General features: G+C 40.2%; 1 protein-coding gene across 1 annotated transcript in view; it reads right to left on the bottom strand.

Moving 5' to 3' along the window:
- Positions 1-374: 374 nt before the first annotated feature.
- Positions 375-16,743, bottom strand: part of LOC140301508 (protein kinase C-binding protein NELL1-like) — a 250,729-nt gene continuing 234,360 nt past the window's right edge. Inside the window, exons 17-20 of the mRNA XM_072379984.1 lie at positions 12,383-12,576; positions 9,083-9,259; positions 8,551-8,775; positions 375-6,087 (exon numbers count right to left, since the gene is read on the bottom strand). Coding sequence (XP_072236085.1) covers positions 6,037-6,087; positions 8,551-8,775; positions 9,083-9,259; positions 12,383-12,576 — 647 coding nt within the window. The 3' untranslated portion in view covers positions 375-6,036. The remainder of the gene's footprint in view (positions 6,088-8,550; positions 8,776-9,082; positions 9,260-12,382; positions 12,577-16,743) is intronic.

Below are 16,743 nucleotides of genomic sequence, written 5' to 3'. Positions count from 1 at the left end.
TGGAACTTCAAAAGTGTTGCTTTACCTGCTCTTTTTAGTGGAATAGTGACATTCCAGTGAAGCATCAAAAGAATGTACTTCTCTTACTGCCACACGGCATTACACACATTTCCTGAGGGAAATCAATGACAGCGGTACTGATAAAAGTGGAAACGTGGGACTTTTCCAGAACTGTATCCTGATGCTTAGTGTGCCTTTGTTGAGGTGTGGAAATGTTGCTCTCAGTTCAGAGGACATTAGATGGCATGTTGACCGTTTGGCCATCTGTAGCGATCGGGGCTTTTTTTCTTAAAGAATGACGGGTCTAGCTGCAAATCTGGGAACTTAACTGCCAATCATCATCACACTTTAAAGCCAAGTAATAAAGTAAACAACTGAAATATTTATTAACTGAAGTTTTTTTTTTTACAGCAAACTCTTATCACGACACAATCTTTAAATGACAGGTAACCCTTTGAGTACAAGTATGTTGGCCACTCTGATCTAGAAAAGTAACAATGAGCAGACCTGATCGTCAATTTAAAAACATGAACAAGCACATCTGGAGCGAGAAGATCAGAAACTGCTCTTTCTTTTTGAAAAGAAGAAAAACAATGCCTGGCTCTTTTTTCCCCCAGATTTTCTTTACATGTGTACATGGTTCCAGTTTGTAAATTTTCAGTTCAGATCATACAAATATGTTAGAGAGGAAGGGGGTGGGTAGGTTTAAAGTCGATGCAGTGATAGTCCATCCAAGCACCTTGTCTGCTCGGTAGAAGCAGACAAGGTGAGACACTTGTTTGTGTTTTTTACATTTCCAAAGTCTGCCTTTGTTCGGTTTTGATGTGGGGACATTGATCAGAAATGTGTATTTACACACACAGAGATGAGTCAAACCCTAAAACAGTGAAAAGACAAACTATGATCGATACTAAAAGGGTTAAGGCAAGAATAGAAAAATAAAGAAATAGTAAAAACAATAGAAATGTTGTTGCTTCTCTCTCATATTCAGCTTACAACACTAAGATCCTAAGAACTTGTGGTAGTGAGAAATATTCACATAATCTTATTCTCTTTACAGTACCCTTCCATTTACACAGTATTTACACCAAAACAGCTTATCACACAGAAAGAAAAGTTTCACTAAAATGAACATGTTATCCATGAACACAATGATGATTAAAAAACTGTATAATTTTATATCGTCAGTATGTAAAACATTTACACAGACTTTCAAATAGCGTTTTACAGTAGTCACATTTCAGATCAAATCAACCAATACAGCAATCTGAAAAACCTTGTTTTCACTTATCTTTTTGTACAAATGTCTGCTTTCGATTGCTGTTAAACTTTGCTGGGTAGAGACACAATTTACATCACTCCTTTTGTCTCACATGGGTGCTCTATGCATAACTGACAATTGAAGTTTTACAACGTGTAAAGTGGAGATGAAATCTTTTGAGAAGACACAAAAGATGTGCTGCAAACAAAGGAGAAACACAAGTGCACTGTGGCTGACAAAGACCTGAAGCACATCAACTTCCCTTTCAGAGGCCAAACATCATGTTCACATTAGCTTGTGGAAGGACCGAAATGATTTGGAATCCAGTGTTCTCTGTGCAAAATAATGAAGGAAAATACAGTCAAATGAAAGAGAAAGTAAACTCTCTTTGAATTCTAAGACTTTATGGATAAGAACAGTAGTACCTCAGATTCACAGCAACATTTGACACATTATACCATGTCATTAAGCACAAGCGGTCTGTTAAAAACCCCTTGGGATTAAATAGCTTTTCGGACCATGTTTAGCCACAATAATTTGAGGTAATCATTTCCTGTATGACGTTATTCGTATCTCACATCGTTATGGAGGAATTTTGGCCCACTCTTCTTTCTAACGTTGCTTCAGCTCATTGAGGTTTGCAGCATTGCTTCATGCACAGCTCTCTTAAGGTCCCACCACAGCATTTCAGTCAGGCTGAGGTCTGGACTCTGACTGGACCATTGCAACACCTTGATTCCTTTCTTTTTCACACATTCTATTGTAGATCTGCTGCTGTGTTTGGGATCATTGTCCTGTTGATGAGCCAGTTTCAGCCCAGCTTTGGCTGTGGGACAGATGGCCTCACATCTGACTCTAGAATACTTTGGTATCCAGAGGAGTTCATGGTGGACTCACTGACTACAAGGTGCCCAGGTCCTGTGGCTGCAGAACAAGCCCAGATCATCAGCCCTCCACCACTGTGCTTGACAGCTGGTATGAGGTGTTTGTATTGATATGCTGTGTTTGGTTTCCTCCAAACGTGCTGCTGTGCATTATGAGCAAACATCTCCACTTTGGTCTGGTCTGTCCAAAGGACATTGTTCCAGAAGTCTTGTGCTTTGTTCAGATGCAGCTTTGCAAACCTAAGCTGTGCTGCCATGTTCTTTTTAGAGAGCAGATGCTTTCTCCTGCAACCCTTCCAAACAAGCCATCCTTGTTCAGTCTTTTTCTAATTATACTATCATGAACTTTTACATTTAACATGCTAACTGAGGCCTTTTTACAGTGTCTCTGCACAGTCCGACCTTCAGTCTGAAATCAGGTCTCCTATTTCTACGCTTCTTTTTTGTACATCAGGAAAATTAACAAAACAAAGCCGGAAAGCCTGGTTGTTCTTCACAGAAGATCTTCCAGCAAGGAGAACAAGACCCCAATCGATATTCTATTTGTGTACGGACAGGTTCTTAGTCATCAGAGTTGTGGTTTGGAGTACACTCTTGACTTTTGGCGTTGTTTCTAATGAGCCTCCCCACTTCTTTCCCCACTTCTCCCTTCGATTTATTACTTTGGGAAAACAATTGACTTGCAAACTTAGTTACCAGGATTAAAAAGGCAACAATGAATTTAAAATGAAATATTAGGACCTTTTAATATTAAGTCACTTTCTGTATAATTTTAATTTTTAGAATACACCCGTTAATGTTACCTAATCCACAATGCAGATCAAAAGCAGCACCAACATTGCAGTTACACAGATAATAAGTGGGAGATGCAAAATAGGCTAAGTTTGTCAAAGTATTTAAATAGTAATGAATATTATAAAGATTAATTATAGTAAAAATCTAACAAAAAACGTTTTGATACTCAGTGTGGCAAAACTGTACAGTCACATGTCTGATGACATCACGTGCATACCCTCTATTGTTTTAACTCATACCTGAATGCTCCAAACCAGCAAACTTCCGATGCTCAAACTAATGATGATCAATGTATCAAGTGCATTTGATTAGCAGCACCAGGCTGCTACTTTTATTCCTAATTCCTATGAAAGCAGTAAAGGGAGGACTTAGTTTTTCACAAAATGTTTCTGTATTTTGGCTCAGTTTTTGTGAAAAGAATGATGACATGGTGTAATATGTCAAGTGTTGTTTTTCATCTGAAGTTGTGTATGTAAAACCTCAAAATTGAAGGAGTTTACTTTTTTTTCCCCCCAACTGTGTGAGGTCAGAAATGCATCCGAAAGCAAAAACTTGACAGTAAATAAAGATCAGCTGAAACTAGATAGCTTCAAATATTTTACACTACACAGTACAAGGGTGCCATTAAAGCTGGCCCCAATTTTGAATAAAATGCATCTGTTTTCCATTGAATTTAGATTGCAACCAACTTCTACTAAAGTGCACAAATAAAAATAAAATGATTAAAATAAACTACAACCAATAATCAGGTACTTAAGCAAAAAGACACCAGTGCTTTTGGAGACATGTCCACTGCCTTCAGATTTCTGTTGTGCTCACACTGTCTGCAGTGAGCTCTATGCAGACGTCTCACTTTTGGCTGAAGCAGAAGGTCCAACAAGGCTTCAGTGTTAACCGGGACCTTTGGAAATATCTGTATCTTTCAGTGGGACAATTTCAGTCTCTTCATGTAAAGGGGATGGGGAGGCAGAATTTACAAAACAAAATGGAAGTTGTATTTTCACTGTGAGGGATTATCTCGAGCTCTGGATGCTGTTTAAAATTTTGAAGCCACAAATGTAATCTTGTGAGGGGAAGGGGGGTGAACTCCAATAGTAAACAGTGTGTAGGTAAACCAAAGTGGACAGTGCAGAGTTGGAACTGGCTTTGAAAAGAAACACCATTCATCTGCTAAAAATGAGCAGAGAGAAGTTTACCGAACAACTTTTTTCACCGGAAGAAAAGGTGTGGATGAAATATCAGATCTGTGCCATTATCAGGTAATCATTTTGTGATCAGTCTTTACCATACCACGTGCTTTTCAATGTCTGCTCATTTAACTTAATATCCTCTGGTTAGTTGTGAGAAGATGAAAAGTATGACACTTGAAGGAAAACAGTTTACTGTCGATACTGGCGAAAGGTATGGAGGAGAGGGTGGGGGCAGAAGAGCAGCACCAGAGCCGTGAACTGAAGCTGGAAAAGCATTGGACTCTCCAGCCTTAATAAGCCTGGCTATCTGTAAACAGAGTCAACATTTGGTGACCTCCTGGCATACTCAAATCCAAGCCTGCGTGACATGGCTTTAATTATCTTCACTGTCTTCAGCTTTCTTTTTTTGTTTCTTGTCCCTCTGCCACGCTGTGTGCCATATGGAGCTGAGCAGAGGAGCTCTGGGAGACGCAGGGGAAGTCCAATCCACCACGAGCTGTGCAGATTTAATCAACAGCTCTGACTGGTGCTTGTTCTGGCCTGCAGGAGTCTGTTGTGCATCATCACACTGCTTTCACACACCTTCGATAACATGATAGTTGTTAAATTCAAGCATCTGGTGGTCAACCTCATCAGTGCTGAGGAAAAGTGTTAATGAATTGGAACAGGTATGCCCCAGTTCAGAGCTTTGACTCTGAAGGACGTGGTTTACTTTGAGTTTGGCATTTTAAGGACCAGAGGACTGATGGCAGGGGAAAGCAGGCAAGCCTAAAGCCTGTAATCATATAGAGGAAATTATCAGTGTAACTTTATAATGTAAAGTCACACAACCATATAGAGGCATTGAAGGGAAAAAAAACACATGTAGAAGATGTATGAAGATATTTTTGCTCTTTAATTATTTCTACTGACTTCATAAAGTTGGATCTGCCAGGCAAGAGGGAAGAAGTGCCAAAGACCAAAGAGGGAATTCATGAATCTGGCATCGATAGAAAGGTGTGAAGGTGAGGGCTGTGATGGAGGAAGAGATGGAAACAAACTAGCGGCAGTTGTGAGTCCTATCAGGAGCAGCTGAAAGAAAAAGAATCCACAAGGAATGTAGTCCACACTGGGGCTCAACATTATGAAATGATTTGGAGTAAGGACAAATGCTGACTTACCAGATTTGATGGTAAGATTTTAATCAGGGTAAAGTAGGATCAGGTGGGGAAAAGAACATGAAAATGTCACCAACATGAGCACTGGACTGGAAACTGCTCCCACATCATTTTAGTTGAAGGTAAAATGTTTAACATTCAAGATTTTATTTCAACATTACACGACCTCTTGGTTCAGCAACACAAAACATTTGAAATGAATGCATTCCTTTGTTACCACAACAATGAATGTTTTGTGACATTCTTTCCGTATGTGACAAGCAAGAGCGAGCCTACGTTTAGGCGAGGGAGCACCTCAACCTCTGACCAGCTGTTTGTCTGTGACACCCGGGTCTGACTGCGCACATCAGCTGCTGCAGCAGGAAATATGACTGTGGCGATCCGCTTATCAAAATGAATACTTCTAATACAAATTTAACTGAGTCAGTGTTCAAGACACTACACAAGTTTCCTCAAGACATTAAGTGAAAGGGCATCAAACACAAAGACACGTACACAACACAGTGAGAGTGACTGTGGCCACAGTCTCCTCCTGAGTCACTTTCACTCACTCACTGTTCGTCGTCAGAGTTACGGCATTAAAGCCTCAACTCCCAAACCCGAGTCCGTCCAGTGTGTTTTCTGCGCACACACTGTCATGCACATGTGCGTGCGTGCGAGTCTGTCTTATGAATCCTGGGGGAGAGTCGTCAGATGGAGAGCGCGTGGCAGTCCCGTAGTGAAGGGGGGCGAGGAGGAGGAGGAGGGCTTTAGTTGTTCTGAAGGCAGTCGAGATCCACCGAGCAGCAAACGTTCCCATTCTGAACAACAACAACAACATTAAGTACAGAACACAGTGACACGTCTCGTTATAGAGGTTCCGAGCCTGGATCACAGCATTATCTGCTACACTTTTGTAAAGGAGCAGGATTTATTCATAAACGGGTCCAAAAACCTCATGTGCAACATGCAATTAGGAAAGAGAAAGTATGGAGAGGCTGGAGAGGCTGAATTTAGAGATGGAACATTTAATTTAGCAGTTGAGGGAAAATGCTCTACTTACTGAATGCTGACAAGCTAATTGACTGTGATGTTATTCAGCTTGTTAACAGCTGAACTCCATGTTACTGACTTGGTGATTGTTTTAATTATTCGTTTAGCTGAGTGGTAACACATTCATATGTGTGATGCAAAATGCTTAATAACAGAATAAGGTGAAATAAATTGAGACAAAATCAGGAAAAACAATGTCTTAACATTTAAATAGTTTCTCTTTTGATTTAAAATCTAAACCCTTTTCTTAAACTCTAATCATGAGGTGCATGAACCAGGGAGGGTGCCTACCAGGCAGACATGTCGTAACCATATCAGGCACATAAGATCAACTCTGAAAGACTTGTAACCTACCAGTGGGCTTTAAGATTTGAGTAATGCCAGATAATTGCTGTCTGGGTTTTGTCAGAACATGTGCTGCTGAGTTCTGTACAAGCTGTAACTGGCTGAATGCTTTCTTTAAGACAAGAATACAGTATGCAGAAAATGCAATCGTGCATCCACTTTTCTATGTCCGACGCAGTGAGAAATAGTCTGAATCTGGCAATTAGAACACTAATGTCACATTTCTAATGTGACACAATTTGAAAAAAAAGAAAGCTAGTTCAAGTCCCTTTATCCTTTTATTCAAATTATTTCAAGTGCCTGCACAGTTACTTTTGATTCCGGTTTGAAACCCAACAAGTCGAGCACAAAGAGCCTTTTCTTGTTCATGTTCAATCTGAGTTAATTTGCAACTTTGATTAGAGCTTTTTCTGCACTGCGCTGCGCCCTGACACCAGTGTGGGAGTTTTCAAAGTGTTGTCACATAATCTTACTTGCAGAAGGGGAAGTTGCAGATTGGCCTGTAGTTAGAGATGACAGAACAATCTATGGTATCTTTTTAAAACAGTGGTTTAATTAAAGCTTCTTAAAAAGCTGCAGGAAAAAGTGCTTGTGAACAGCAAGCGATTAATTATTGTCAAACCTTCCCCTGGAAAACAGTTAAAACGTATTTTTCAATGGGTTGCTGAGATAATGGCTTTTAAAAAGAAAAGAAAACTCTGGTTTAGTTCAACCTGTCAAAATTGTTTTAGTTTCTGAAGATCATCCTGACTTTTCAGTCTCTACGTCACCACATTGTAGCAGTATGTGGGATCGAAAAGTTGCACAAATTGGTCTGTATCAGTGCAAACCATAGTTTTTACCTGAATCACCACGAGTCCTTCAGGTCTGACAGTGAACAGAAACTAGCAGGGTGAAACAGCCATTTATCCGTGCATAAAGGATCTCCATCCAGGGCGATTCAGCCATACATACTCACCTACACATTCCTGTTTGTTTGTGCTGCACAACGCTAGTTCCAGCACATAACATTACTTGTAGCTTTTTACTAGTATACAGTATGGCAACCAGACTGTTGAATCTGGTTGGTCTTCACTTGATTTAGTGGAAGTGTAACGTTCAGGTCACTGAACTTTCAGACTTGGTGTCTTTTTGACAGTGTTTTCAACCTTAGTTGGAAAAGTAGAACAGCAGTTGCAGGGACACCACCAGTTTCTCCCGGTACACGACATTTCAGGTTCGTCTTGATTTTTCTGCCTCATTGCCTACATTCTGATTAAGCTCTTCATCCGCTCGCTCTCGTCAAATAATTACTGCAGACAATAAAACTAAAATGACTTGCGTGAGTCTCTGTAAAGTTCCACAGAGAAATCTGCCCCTTAATTTAGCGGTTGAGCTTCCAGGTAAACAAACCGGCATGCATGGATGAATATACCAGTCGATTATTTCCATGTCGGTAAGTTCTGTGCTTCCTTTAGCAAAGACTTGAAAACAAATATTTAAAAATACAACATACACGATTGGATATCTCACTAAATCAGCAGCATGTAGAAAAGTCTGTCTGGGGAAGGCCAGAGTAATGTGACCTTTATTTGTCGGAGGAAAGACCTGCAGATACTCGCATAATATCCTCAACGGTCAGATTACCACGATATAGCACATAGAAGAAGAAGAAGAAGAGTAACATTTTTCTCGAATGACATTGCTTTGCTGGTTGTGCGCTGATATATGTATTTTAAACCTAGAAAGACAGATATGTTTCCTGATTCTCTACCTAAGAGGCAGACGTTTACCCACGCTACAATAAACCACATTAATAAGAAGTATGCCCCGTTGCAATAAACATGGAATCATTTATTCCTATTTAAAAACGGACTACTGTTAGGCTTGTTTTTGCATTGACCTACCTTACACTTGCAGGTGGTGCAGGGTGACTTGGGCATATGCCATGTGTCCCCGCTGAGGCGGGTGATGCCTATGGGGTCCTTGCACGTCTGCCGGATGTCATATGACAGGTTGTCAGCCAGGCAGGGGTCTGTGACGCAGCGCGGGCAACACTCGCCTTCCGCCACTGCCGTGTACTCGCACATCAACACGGGACAAACCAGAGGCCAGCAGTCTACTTCCCCCTCCTGCAGAGGCACAAACCAAGATAAAAAAAATGATAAAATCAGAGCAAGAGAATTGTTATTGTGTGTGCAGTTACAGCTCACATGCTGATGTGTTGCCACATCTTGAATTAGAGAGGTGGTAATTATCTCAGCCTTCACACAAAGCTGAGCAACAGATCAGGGACAGGTATTTAAAACGGCCCAGCTCTGCGCCTCACTTTGATGAGAACAAAGCATACTTTAGGATTTAAAATAAAGGACGGCTTCACTTTCTGTTGGGAAAACACATGTAGCCTCTCTGAGAGTTCCTTTGTTTCTGTGTACAAACCATGCAGCGGCACTGCTGGCAACCAAACAGCCAGGACGCTCCGCTGCGGTAGAGCGTGCGTCCGCTCTGGTCCAGACACTGACTGCTGGGCCTGTTGTCACATCCTGGGCAGCAGAACAGGTCCTCATCTGGGTCTCCACAGTCGCAGGGTCGTCTCCTGCAATATGTTTGCCCGTCCTGCAAAACAGAGCTCACTTATCATCCCCAAAGCCATGGGAAGAATCAGTTATACTGCACAGGTGAAGATGGAAATGTCCAGGTTTTCTCTGTCATTTGACAGAAAGCATTTAACAGCTGCTGTAACTGATAGATTTTATCACTCTGGTTCCAGTAATGAGTGTATTGATTTGATCTTGTTTAGAGTATTCGCCTCTTAAAAACCTTGATTGACCATTAAATTCCAAAAAGTTTTTCTTTTTATGCTGTGCAATAGAAATTAAATTGCATCTATTAGTAACTATAGATCAGTATTCCAAGGCTGTTACGTGTTCAATCATCTCAGACATGGAGCTAATAAACTCTACCTGGCAGGCTAGTGGTGGGTATAATTTTTTGGGTGTTTTTACCGGCGGAGGTGGGTCATGAAGCGATAACCTTGGAATGTTGTTCTGGACTGAATATTTTCTTAATCCTGGGCGAGGTATGCAGTCTGACTTCTTTTGTTAACACAAGGAGTCATTTTGACAGACTCCTCAAAATGCCCATGAAGGTTTTTAATGAGCTGCTGCAAATTTCAATTTTCAAACAGCAAATGATCATCGCTGTGGGTGACGCATGGATGTGTTAGAAGTTTGGCATCCGGGCTGGAATGCATAGTCACATGCAGCGAATTCCAACCATTCCCTAACCCTCTACCTGGAGAAAACTTTATGGTCCGTTTTACGAAGCAAAGCCAGCACTGTCGAGCCCCGGGACGATTTTGTTATAGAGGTGTAAAAATGTTACATTAAAATGGCTGACGACCATAAAACCACTCTGCACACCATTAAAAGGACAATACAAAGCCAGTGTTTTATCTGTGCATTTTGCCCTGCTACAGTAATGGCTGGGTTCTGTTGTGATGGTTCTGATGGCCTTGGCTTATTTTAATGCCAGCATTAAGATCGGGCCTGAATACCAATGCAACACGGATGCTTTTTTATGACAATTTATAATGAATTGGATACGTGTGAGTCACTTATTTCTAATCAACAGGTATGGCTGTTTCCTCAGCGCTCTCATGAAGTTACCTTCACAACCTTTAGACATATCAAGATCATTTCTCTGTCTTATCGCTGTATCCGTGAGGCCAGAAGATTTCACACTCTGACAGAAAGAATGAGAACCAGCACTGCTTTGGATGTTGAGATTCTCCTGACTCTTACAGACTCTTACATCGAATGTGAGCACAGTGTCTCACTTTCTGCTCTCTCTGCTATCTTTGTCAGCTATTTCTTCACCATAAAAGCTCTAACTCTAACCATGAAATATAATACATTTTTAATGCTGGATTCCATGCTTTAAACTTGTAGCCAAATTTATTTTTTATGTTTCCGTCTTGTTAAGATTCAGAGATCCTTTCGTTAGACTGAGTAAAATTCAGCAAAGGGTTAACTGATAAAACATCACGCTGCTGTAAGTTTACCAAGTTTGCTTGTAAGGGACAAAAAATGTATGCAAAACAACTTTAAATAATACATGTTACATTATACCTACAGTACAGTATTTATAGACTTTATAGAAAATATGTTGAATCGATATCTATTAACTCTCGATGAACTCTGGAATTTACTTTAGTATTTAACAAAGATCGACTTAAGTGAATATTAGACTTTCATAGGCTGATGAGACTTGTTGGAAACCAAACTCAAAGTCATTTTAGCCCAAATAACCCTGTTGCAACTTCATATTCATCTCACTCTTCCCCTCTCAAAGACAAATGTGATCAATATCTTGCTTTCCTGCAGCCACAGTGCTCTACCTCATTCTGAGACCTGAGCAAAGAACAGAGTCATTAGGCTGTCACAGATATTTGTCGGAATGTAAAGAGAAACAGATGGGAGTGCTGAAGTCAGAAGGATCAGGAGGATATTGGTTAAATCAATCGCTGGTTGTCAGTTATACTGTATTTAGGTCAGGACTGACATTAATGAGACACTATGTTTGTATTCTTTATGCTTTCAGCTGTGATGCAGTTATAATCACCCAGAGATATGTGAACATTTCTTCAGCAAAGCCTGACAACGGCATGGAAACAAAAGCATTTATGCCAGTTTATTTTAGGCATTCATTGCGTTTTACAGAACGGTGTTACACCTGCTCTAAATCATTTGATAAGAACACAGTGTAATGAGGTATTATTACCAAATGATTTGGCTAAATTGTTGCTTTGTTGTTTACTATCGACATAATTGTTTCTGATAATATTGCTGTGTTCTCTAGATTAAAGGTTTTACACTGAGTTTAGTGTTGTTAAAAACAACAGAGGTAATCAGTCTGATCAGGAGTCGTCATTGTTTAAGTCAGATTCACTGAAATCTTCCCCATCAGTTCCCATTCTGCAGCGAACCGCCAACAAACTGCGACTCAAGAGAACAAGACAATTCACATTCATGACATTTTTTTTAGTCTCTCTTATATTCCTAACACCATAGTGCAACAATATTAGCAAACAGTATTTCCCAGTTCAGAAGGAAAACAACAAACGGTTCCAACCCCCGAAGGTCAGAACACTGAAGGAGACTACAAAGCTGTGAAAAAAACCTGTAATCCTTTAAGAAAGGGGATTATTCTTGTTGAAATTAAATAAGAGAAGCAACAGAAAAAAAGGGCTTTCTGCGTGCTTCATATGTTCTATCAGTGCATCCATTCCCATTTTCTTTTTTCTTCATTGTTGATTCATCCATCTCTACCATCTCTGAGCCTTTGTGGTTTCTTCTTATGAAGTCAGGCGAGTCATTTCTCAGGATGTAACTGTTCTGATGCGTTTTCATAATGACTCTAAAGGCAGTCATTAAACCAGCTGGATGCCCCAGTTTTTCACATTTCGCATTTATTCTTTGCTTTTACTATTGGGTTAATGCAGTCTTTTTAAAAGATGGATTGGTGGTTATTTGATGTGTACCCTAAGCAGAAAAAATATATCTAATCAGAATCTAACGGCAAACATAAAGCTGGCCGCCTAGCATGAAATGTTACTCTTTTTTACAAAAGACAATGTTTTCACTAACATTGTTCATTAATGACTAATTCAGAACAAGTCGTAGAAATTAAATGCTCAGTTAACACCCCGCACTGTGTGTGTGTGTTTATCTTCTCTACCTTGCAGGAGCACACGGCGCAGCGGTCAAAGCTGGGTTTCCAGTCCTCTCCGTTGCGTCTGATTCCTTCTTCCTGAGGGCAGTCGCCGCTACAGCCGGGCCCAGATGTGCACACACAGTCATAGCCTCCCGGGAGGTTCACACACACACTGTCATTCCAGCAGGTGTGTGTCTGTAGATTGCACTCATCAATGTCTGGAAGACAGAGAGTAAGTCCAAGTAAATGAATACTGGTGTTGTACAAATATTGGGACCTTGTTTTCAGGGCACCATGCCCTATATGAATGTAATTGTAACTGTGTTAGCTTTCCTAAGCTTATCCCATTTATCCATCTGCGCCTCCTCTTTTCCTCTGTCCTGTCTCATTTCCAAAAATTAACCTGGAGGCTTGCAGGAGGAGCTAAAGTGAGGATCCACCAGCGTATCCTTTACAAAAGGGTTCATCCAGGAGTTCAGAAGGGGGAATAACATGCCTACTTTATAAACTGAATTAATCATATACATGGTCTTAAACACCTTTAAATCTCAGCGGACAGGAAAGAGGACAAACTGTGGTATCGTGCAATAAAACAAAGGCCAGACTATGCATTTCTGGAACATATCATATTTAATTGATGCCAGCTTAAAATGACGCACAGCTCAGTTTGTCAAATACCTGTTAAAATACTTCATTTCCTCCACTCAAATCTCAGGTGAGGCGGATTAAGATATTGAGTCGACGATGTGCAACATAAGATAAGTGGCAAGACAACCAACATCAATGAGAAGGGGAAGTTTTAAAATGACAGCATTAAATAAAATATCAAGCGAAGATGAACTGCATTGGTTAAGGTTCCAATTCTGCACATTTTGAGGCAACTTCTATCTTCTATTATTCATAACCTCGCGTTAGAACACTTAATTTGGAAAAAAAATGGTGGAAATAGTGTTCATTACCGGCATTTCCTTATCTAAATCAAGTGTTCATTAACTTTTTAGAGGAAATATGTGTTTCTGCTACTTTGTGGTAGTTATTACTACCATTACTTATAGACATTTACAAAATAATTATTTTTAATTTACCCACATTAATGTGAGACTTAATTTGTAATCTTTGCTATTCACAAATGAAATATCTCAATTCAATCACTCAAACTGTAGCAGTAAAAACTGAATGACCACGGGGTCGTGGTCAATCAGGAGGAACCCAGCTCTGTTCTTGTGGAGAGTTGATTTTATGTGAACCAATTCACATAAATAGATAGTTTAGTGCTCCTTCTCTGTATGGCATAACAGACACGCTGCTTCACAGTCCAGTTTAAAAGACACGTTCCAGATGCATACAGACTGGTTCACCCTGCTGCTGTCTGGTAAACGAGGCCGCAGTATCTGCTGCCATATCAGCCGACAACAGAACAGCTTCCCCCCCAGGCTGTGACACTTTTGAATTCAGCCTCTACACTCTACAACTTTTATATTTCTGACATGATCATTTGTTAGTACTTGCAGAACTTTTTTATATTTCAGGTTTCGATTACTAATCTGCTGTCTTAGTCATTCCTTTTACATGTCTTAAGGGATGCCAGATTTGGCTTTTATAATGAATAAATAAAATATGGTCTTACTTTGCACCTCCTCTCTGTATATATATTCTATTATCTTAGCTTCAGTCACATCAGTCACAGCTTATTTATAAGTCAGCTGAATCATCAGAGGCCCAGCTCACCCCCCCCTACCCCCCATCAGACCAAAAAGAACCAACCTACATGGACAGGGTGGATGGCATTTTCATCTACTTTTCACATGCACCAGGGTATCAAACATCTATCCTTACCTTTCAACAAGTCATGGTATTTAACTCTCTTTATCCTCTCTAAATGTGAGCTGTTCTGAGAGGAAAAAGACCAAAGTCCTAACAGCAGCTCTGCTCTCCCCTGCCAGCAGCTGCTGCCTACAGATATTGATCACAGCCACGTGACAAAGACGACACGCCACTAGTGCAGGAACAGAGGCACCAGCAGGAAAAACGGAAATAACACAATATAAAACTGAGCTTCAGTTGTCTTTGTTGAGCACAACATGGTAGCAACTCACTTTTCTTTCTATATACGAGTGTTGTTGGTTTTTCACACCTCCATTTGCCCTTCTAAAACTGCTTAAACATTTCCATCAGGCCATCCTGATTTTAATCTTCTGTACATTAACCATTTCAGCACTCATCAGACGCTATGTGATCGGACTTTCAGCTCTCTAAGCTCTTTTCAGCTCTCTAAGCTGTACTTTGTCATTTTCAGGAGTGATTCTGCTTAATACTGTTGCAGAAAGTTAAAATGCTTAAAGGGTACATTAAGGGGGAGGGCTTTTTCCCCTTCTTGAAAGTTTATGTTTGGATGTCTAAAGCGACTGTTAACACAACCCTCACACTTTGCTTTGAGCCATCTCAAAATATGTGATTTAATTAAGTGTTGAGATTTGTGGGGTTCTATGACATCCCAGAGGAGATTTACTCAACCTCCCCATCTTCATCATCGCCCTAACTTCATATTATGCCACATTCTAGCAATGTGCTGAAAGTTAGCCTTTAAAAACACAGAGGGAGCACTGGTGTCTTTTGTGGTCATATCATTATCCATGTCTACCGTAAAGTGAACGGCACAGATCGCTGGTGTTTTATGCTGATGTTACAGAAGCAGCCGGGTGAATTCTAAACAACAGTTCTCGATAAGACCTTTAAATTGAATTCCCCATCAGCTCCAGGCCATGAGGAATAACTGCCACTGCTGTTGTGCTTAGATTCACACCTGTCTGCAACAACAGCATGGCAGAAAGGGATGACAGTTTTACATAGAAGAGATTATAGATTATAAATTTACTACAGTGAAGTTTTTAATTTTATGGCCTTAGCAAACAGTCAAAAATACAAAGGTCTGCATCTCCTACAGCAAATGCTGTGTTTGCCCCAGATAACAGATTATATATGTCAGGAACAGTGTAAAGTTTGCAAATGTTTTCTCATTTGTCAATAAAACCACAATAAAAAAAAGTAGGGCACTTCACTGCTGTCCATTCAGTACAACTAATAATATGTTTTGAAGTTGCTGTAAAAATCTAGTGTTAAAAAAAACAAATTACAGGTTTTGTACCTCCGGAAATGTTGCCCACTGTTTGAACCCCATAAAATATAATTTTCTGTTCTCCTGCAGACAGAGTGAATAGAAAGCTTGGCAAATGCTTACTATCCCAGCAACAACAATACACTGACACTGCTGAACATGCACTCTAATTGGCTGCACTATCAATTCTTCGGGATACAGAGAGAGAGGAAAACGGCTCAGTCGAGAATTTATTGTGTCTGCGACACACTATTTGCATACACTAAATGAAATCCCCACCAGCCAGTCAGATATACTGTACTACTGCTGGTGAAGGATTAATGCTGTTCATGCTACATTCACCACATTCAGCCACAAGCTGCTGCCTACAGATGAAGCATACGCTTACATGAAGGATGTGAATGGCAGCGTTGGAACCAAACACAAAAGCCCTTCGGAAAAACCAGCAGAGCAAAGGCAACCATATGTGAAACTTTCACTCACCCAAATGTACTGTTACACATGAAAGCACAAATCCTTTGTAAGTACATAACAACACACAGGCATAAGCACATACACACATACTCACAAAACAACTAAATCCTTCTGACAGATGTTGGTAATTAGACGGCATCAGAAAGCGCTGTATTTGAGTATTTAAATTATATTTCTTTGGTGTCTCCAGGCACCCCATATGGAAAGGTCATGTACGCCAGAGAAAGAGGGAAAATTATGCACAAACCCTGTCTTGCAGGAAGATGCTGGAAATTTATGGTGCATTATCTCCATATTTATTCACAACCTGCTTATTAAAGCCACCTGTCTCCCCCTGAAGCATTAGACATAATAAACATGGTTTGGGATGCAGCACGTGCAGCTTTTAATCAAAGCCATAAAGCAGAAGGACTGCTGTTTGCAGCTGCTCTGGTTCTCAACATAAGACATAGACATCTCAACACCCTGAAATGCATCAGATTGTAGTGAGTGTTATGACCCACTTTTCTTTTTTCACTCTGAATGCATCCCAGACAAGCCCCCATTTATGCTAAAACATAGCTAGTTTGCAGGAACAAAATCATGGACTCTGACAGGAAATCAGTAAAGTAAGGGTTGTGCTGGACTAGAAGAATAAACTATAGCTGAAAAAGAGGTGTGTAAATCATGTTGTCCACTTTCACAGGTTAGTCCAGTGGGGACAGTTAAGACACCAAAGCCCAAACACTACTTAAAGCCTACTGCACATTTGTTTTTTTTAATACTTTTGATGACCATATTTACAACCTTTATTTAC

Source organism: Leuresthes tenuis, unplaced genomic scaffold (genome assembly GCF_036924035.1).
Source record: "Leuresthes tenuis unplaced genomic scaffold, fLeuTen1.0.hap1 SCAF_2, whole genome shotgun sequence".
Lineage (NCBI taxonomy): Eukaryota > Metazoa > Chordata > Actinopteri > Atheriniformes > Atherinopsidae > Leuresthes > Leuresthes tenuis.
This window is presented reverse-complemented; position numbering and strand designations above follow the sequence as displayed.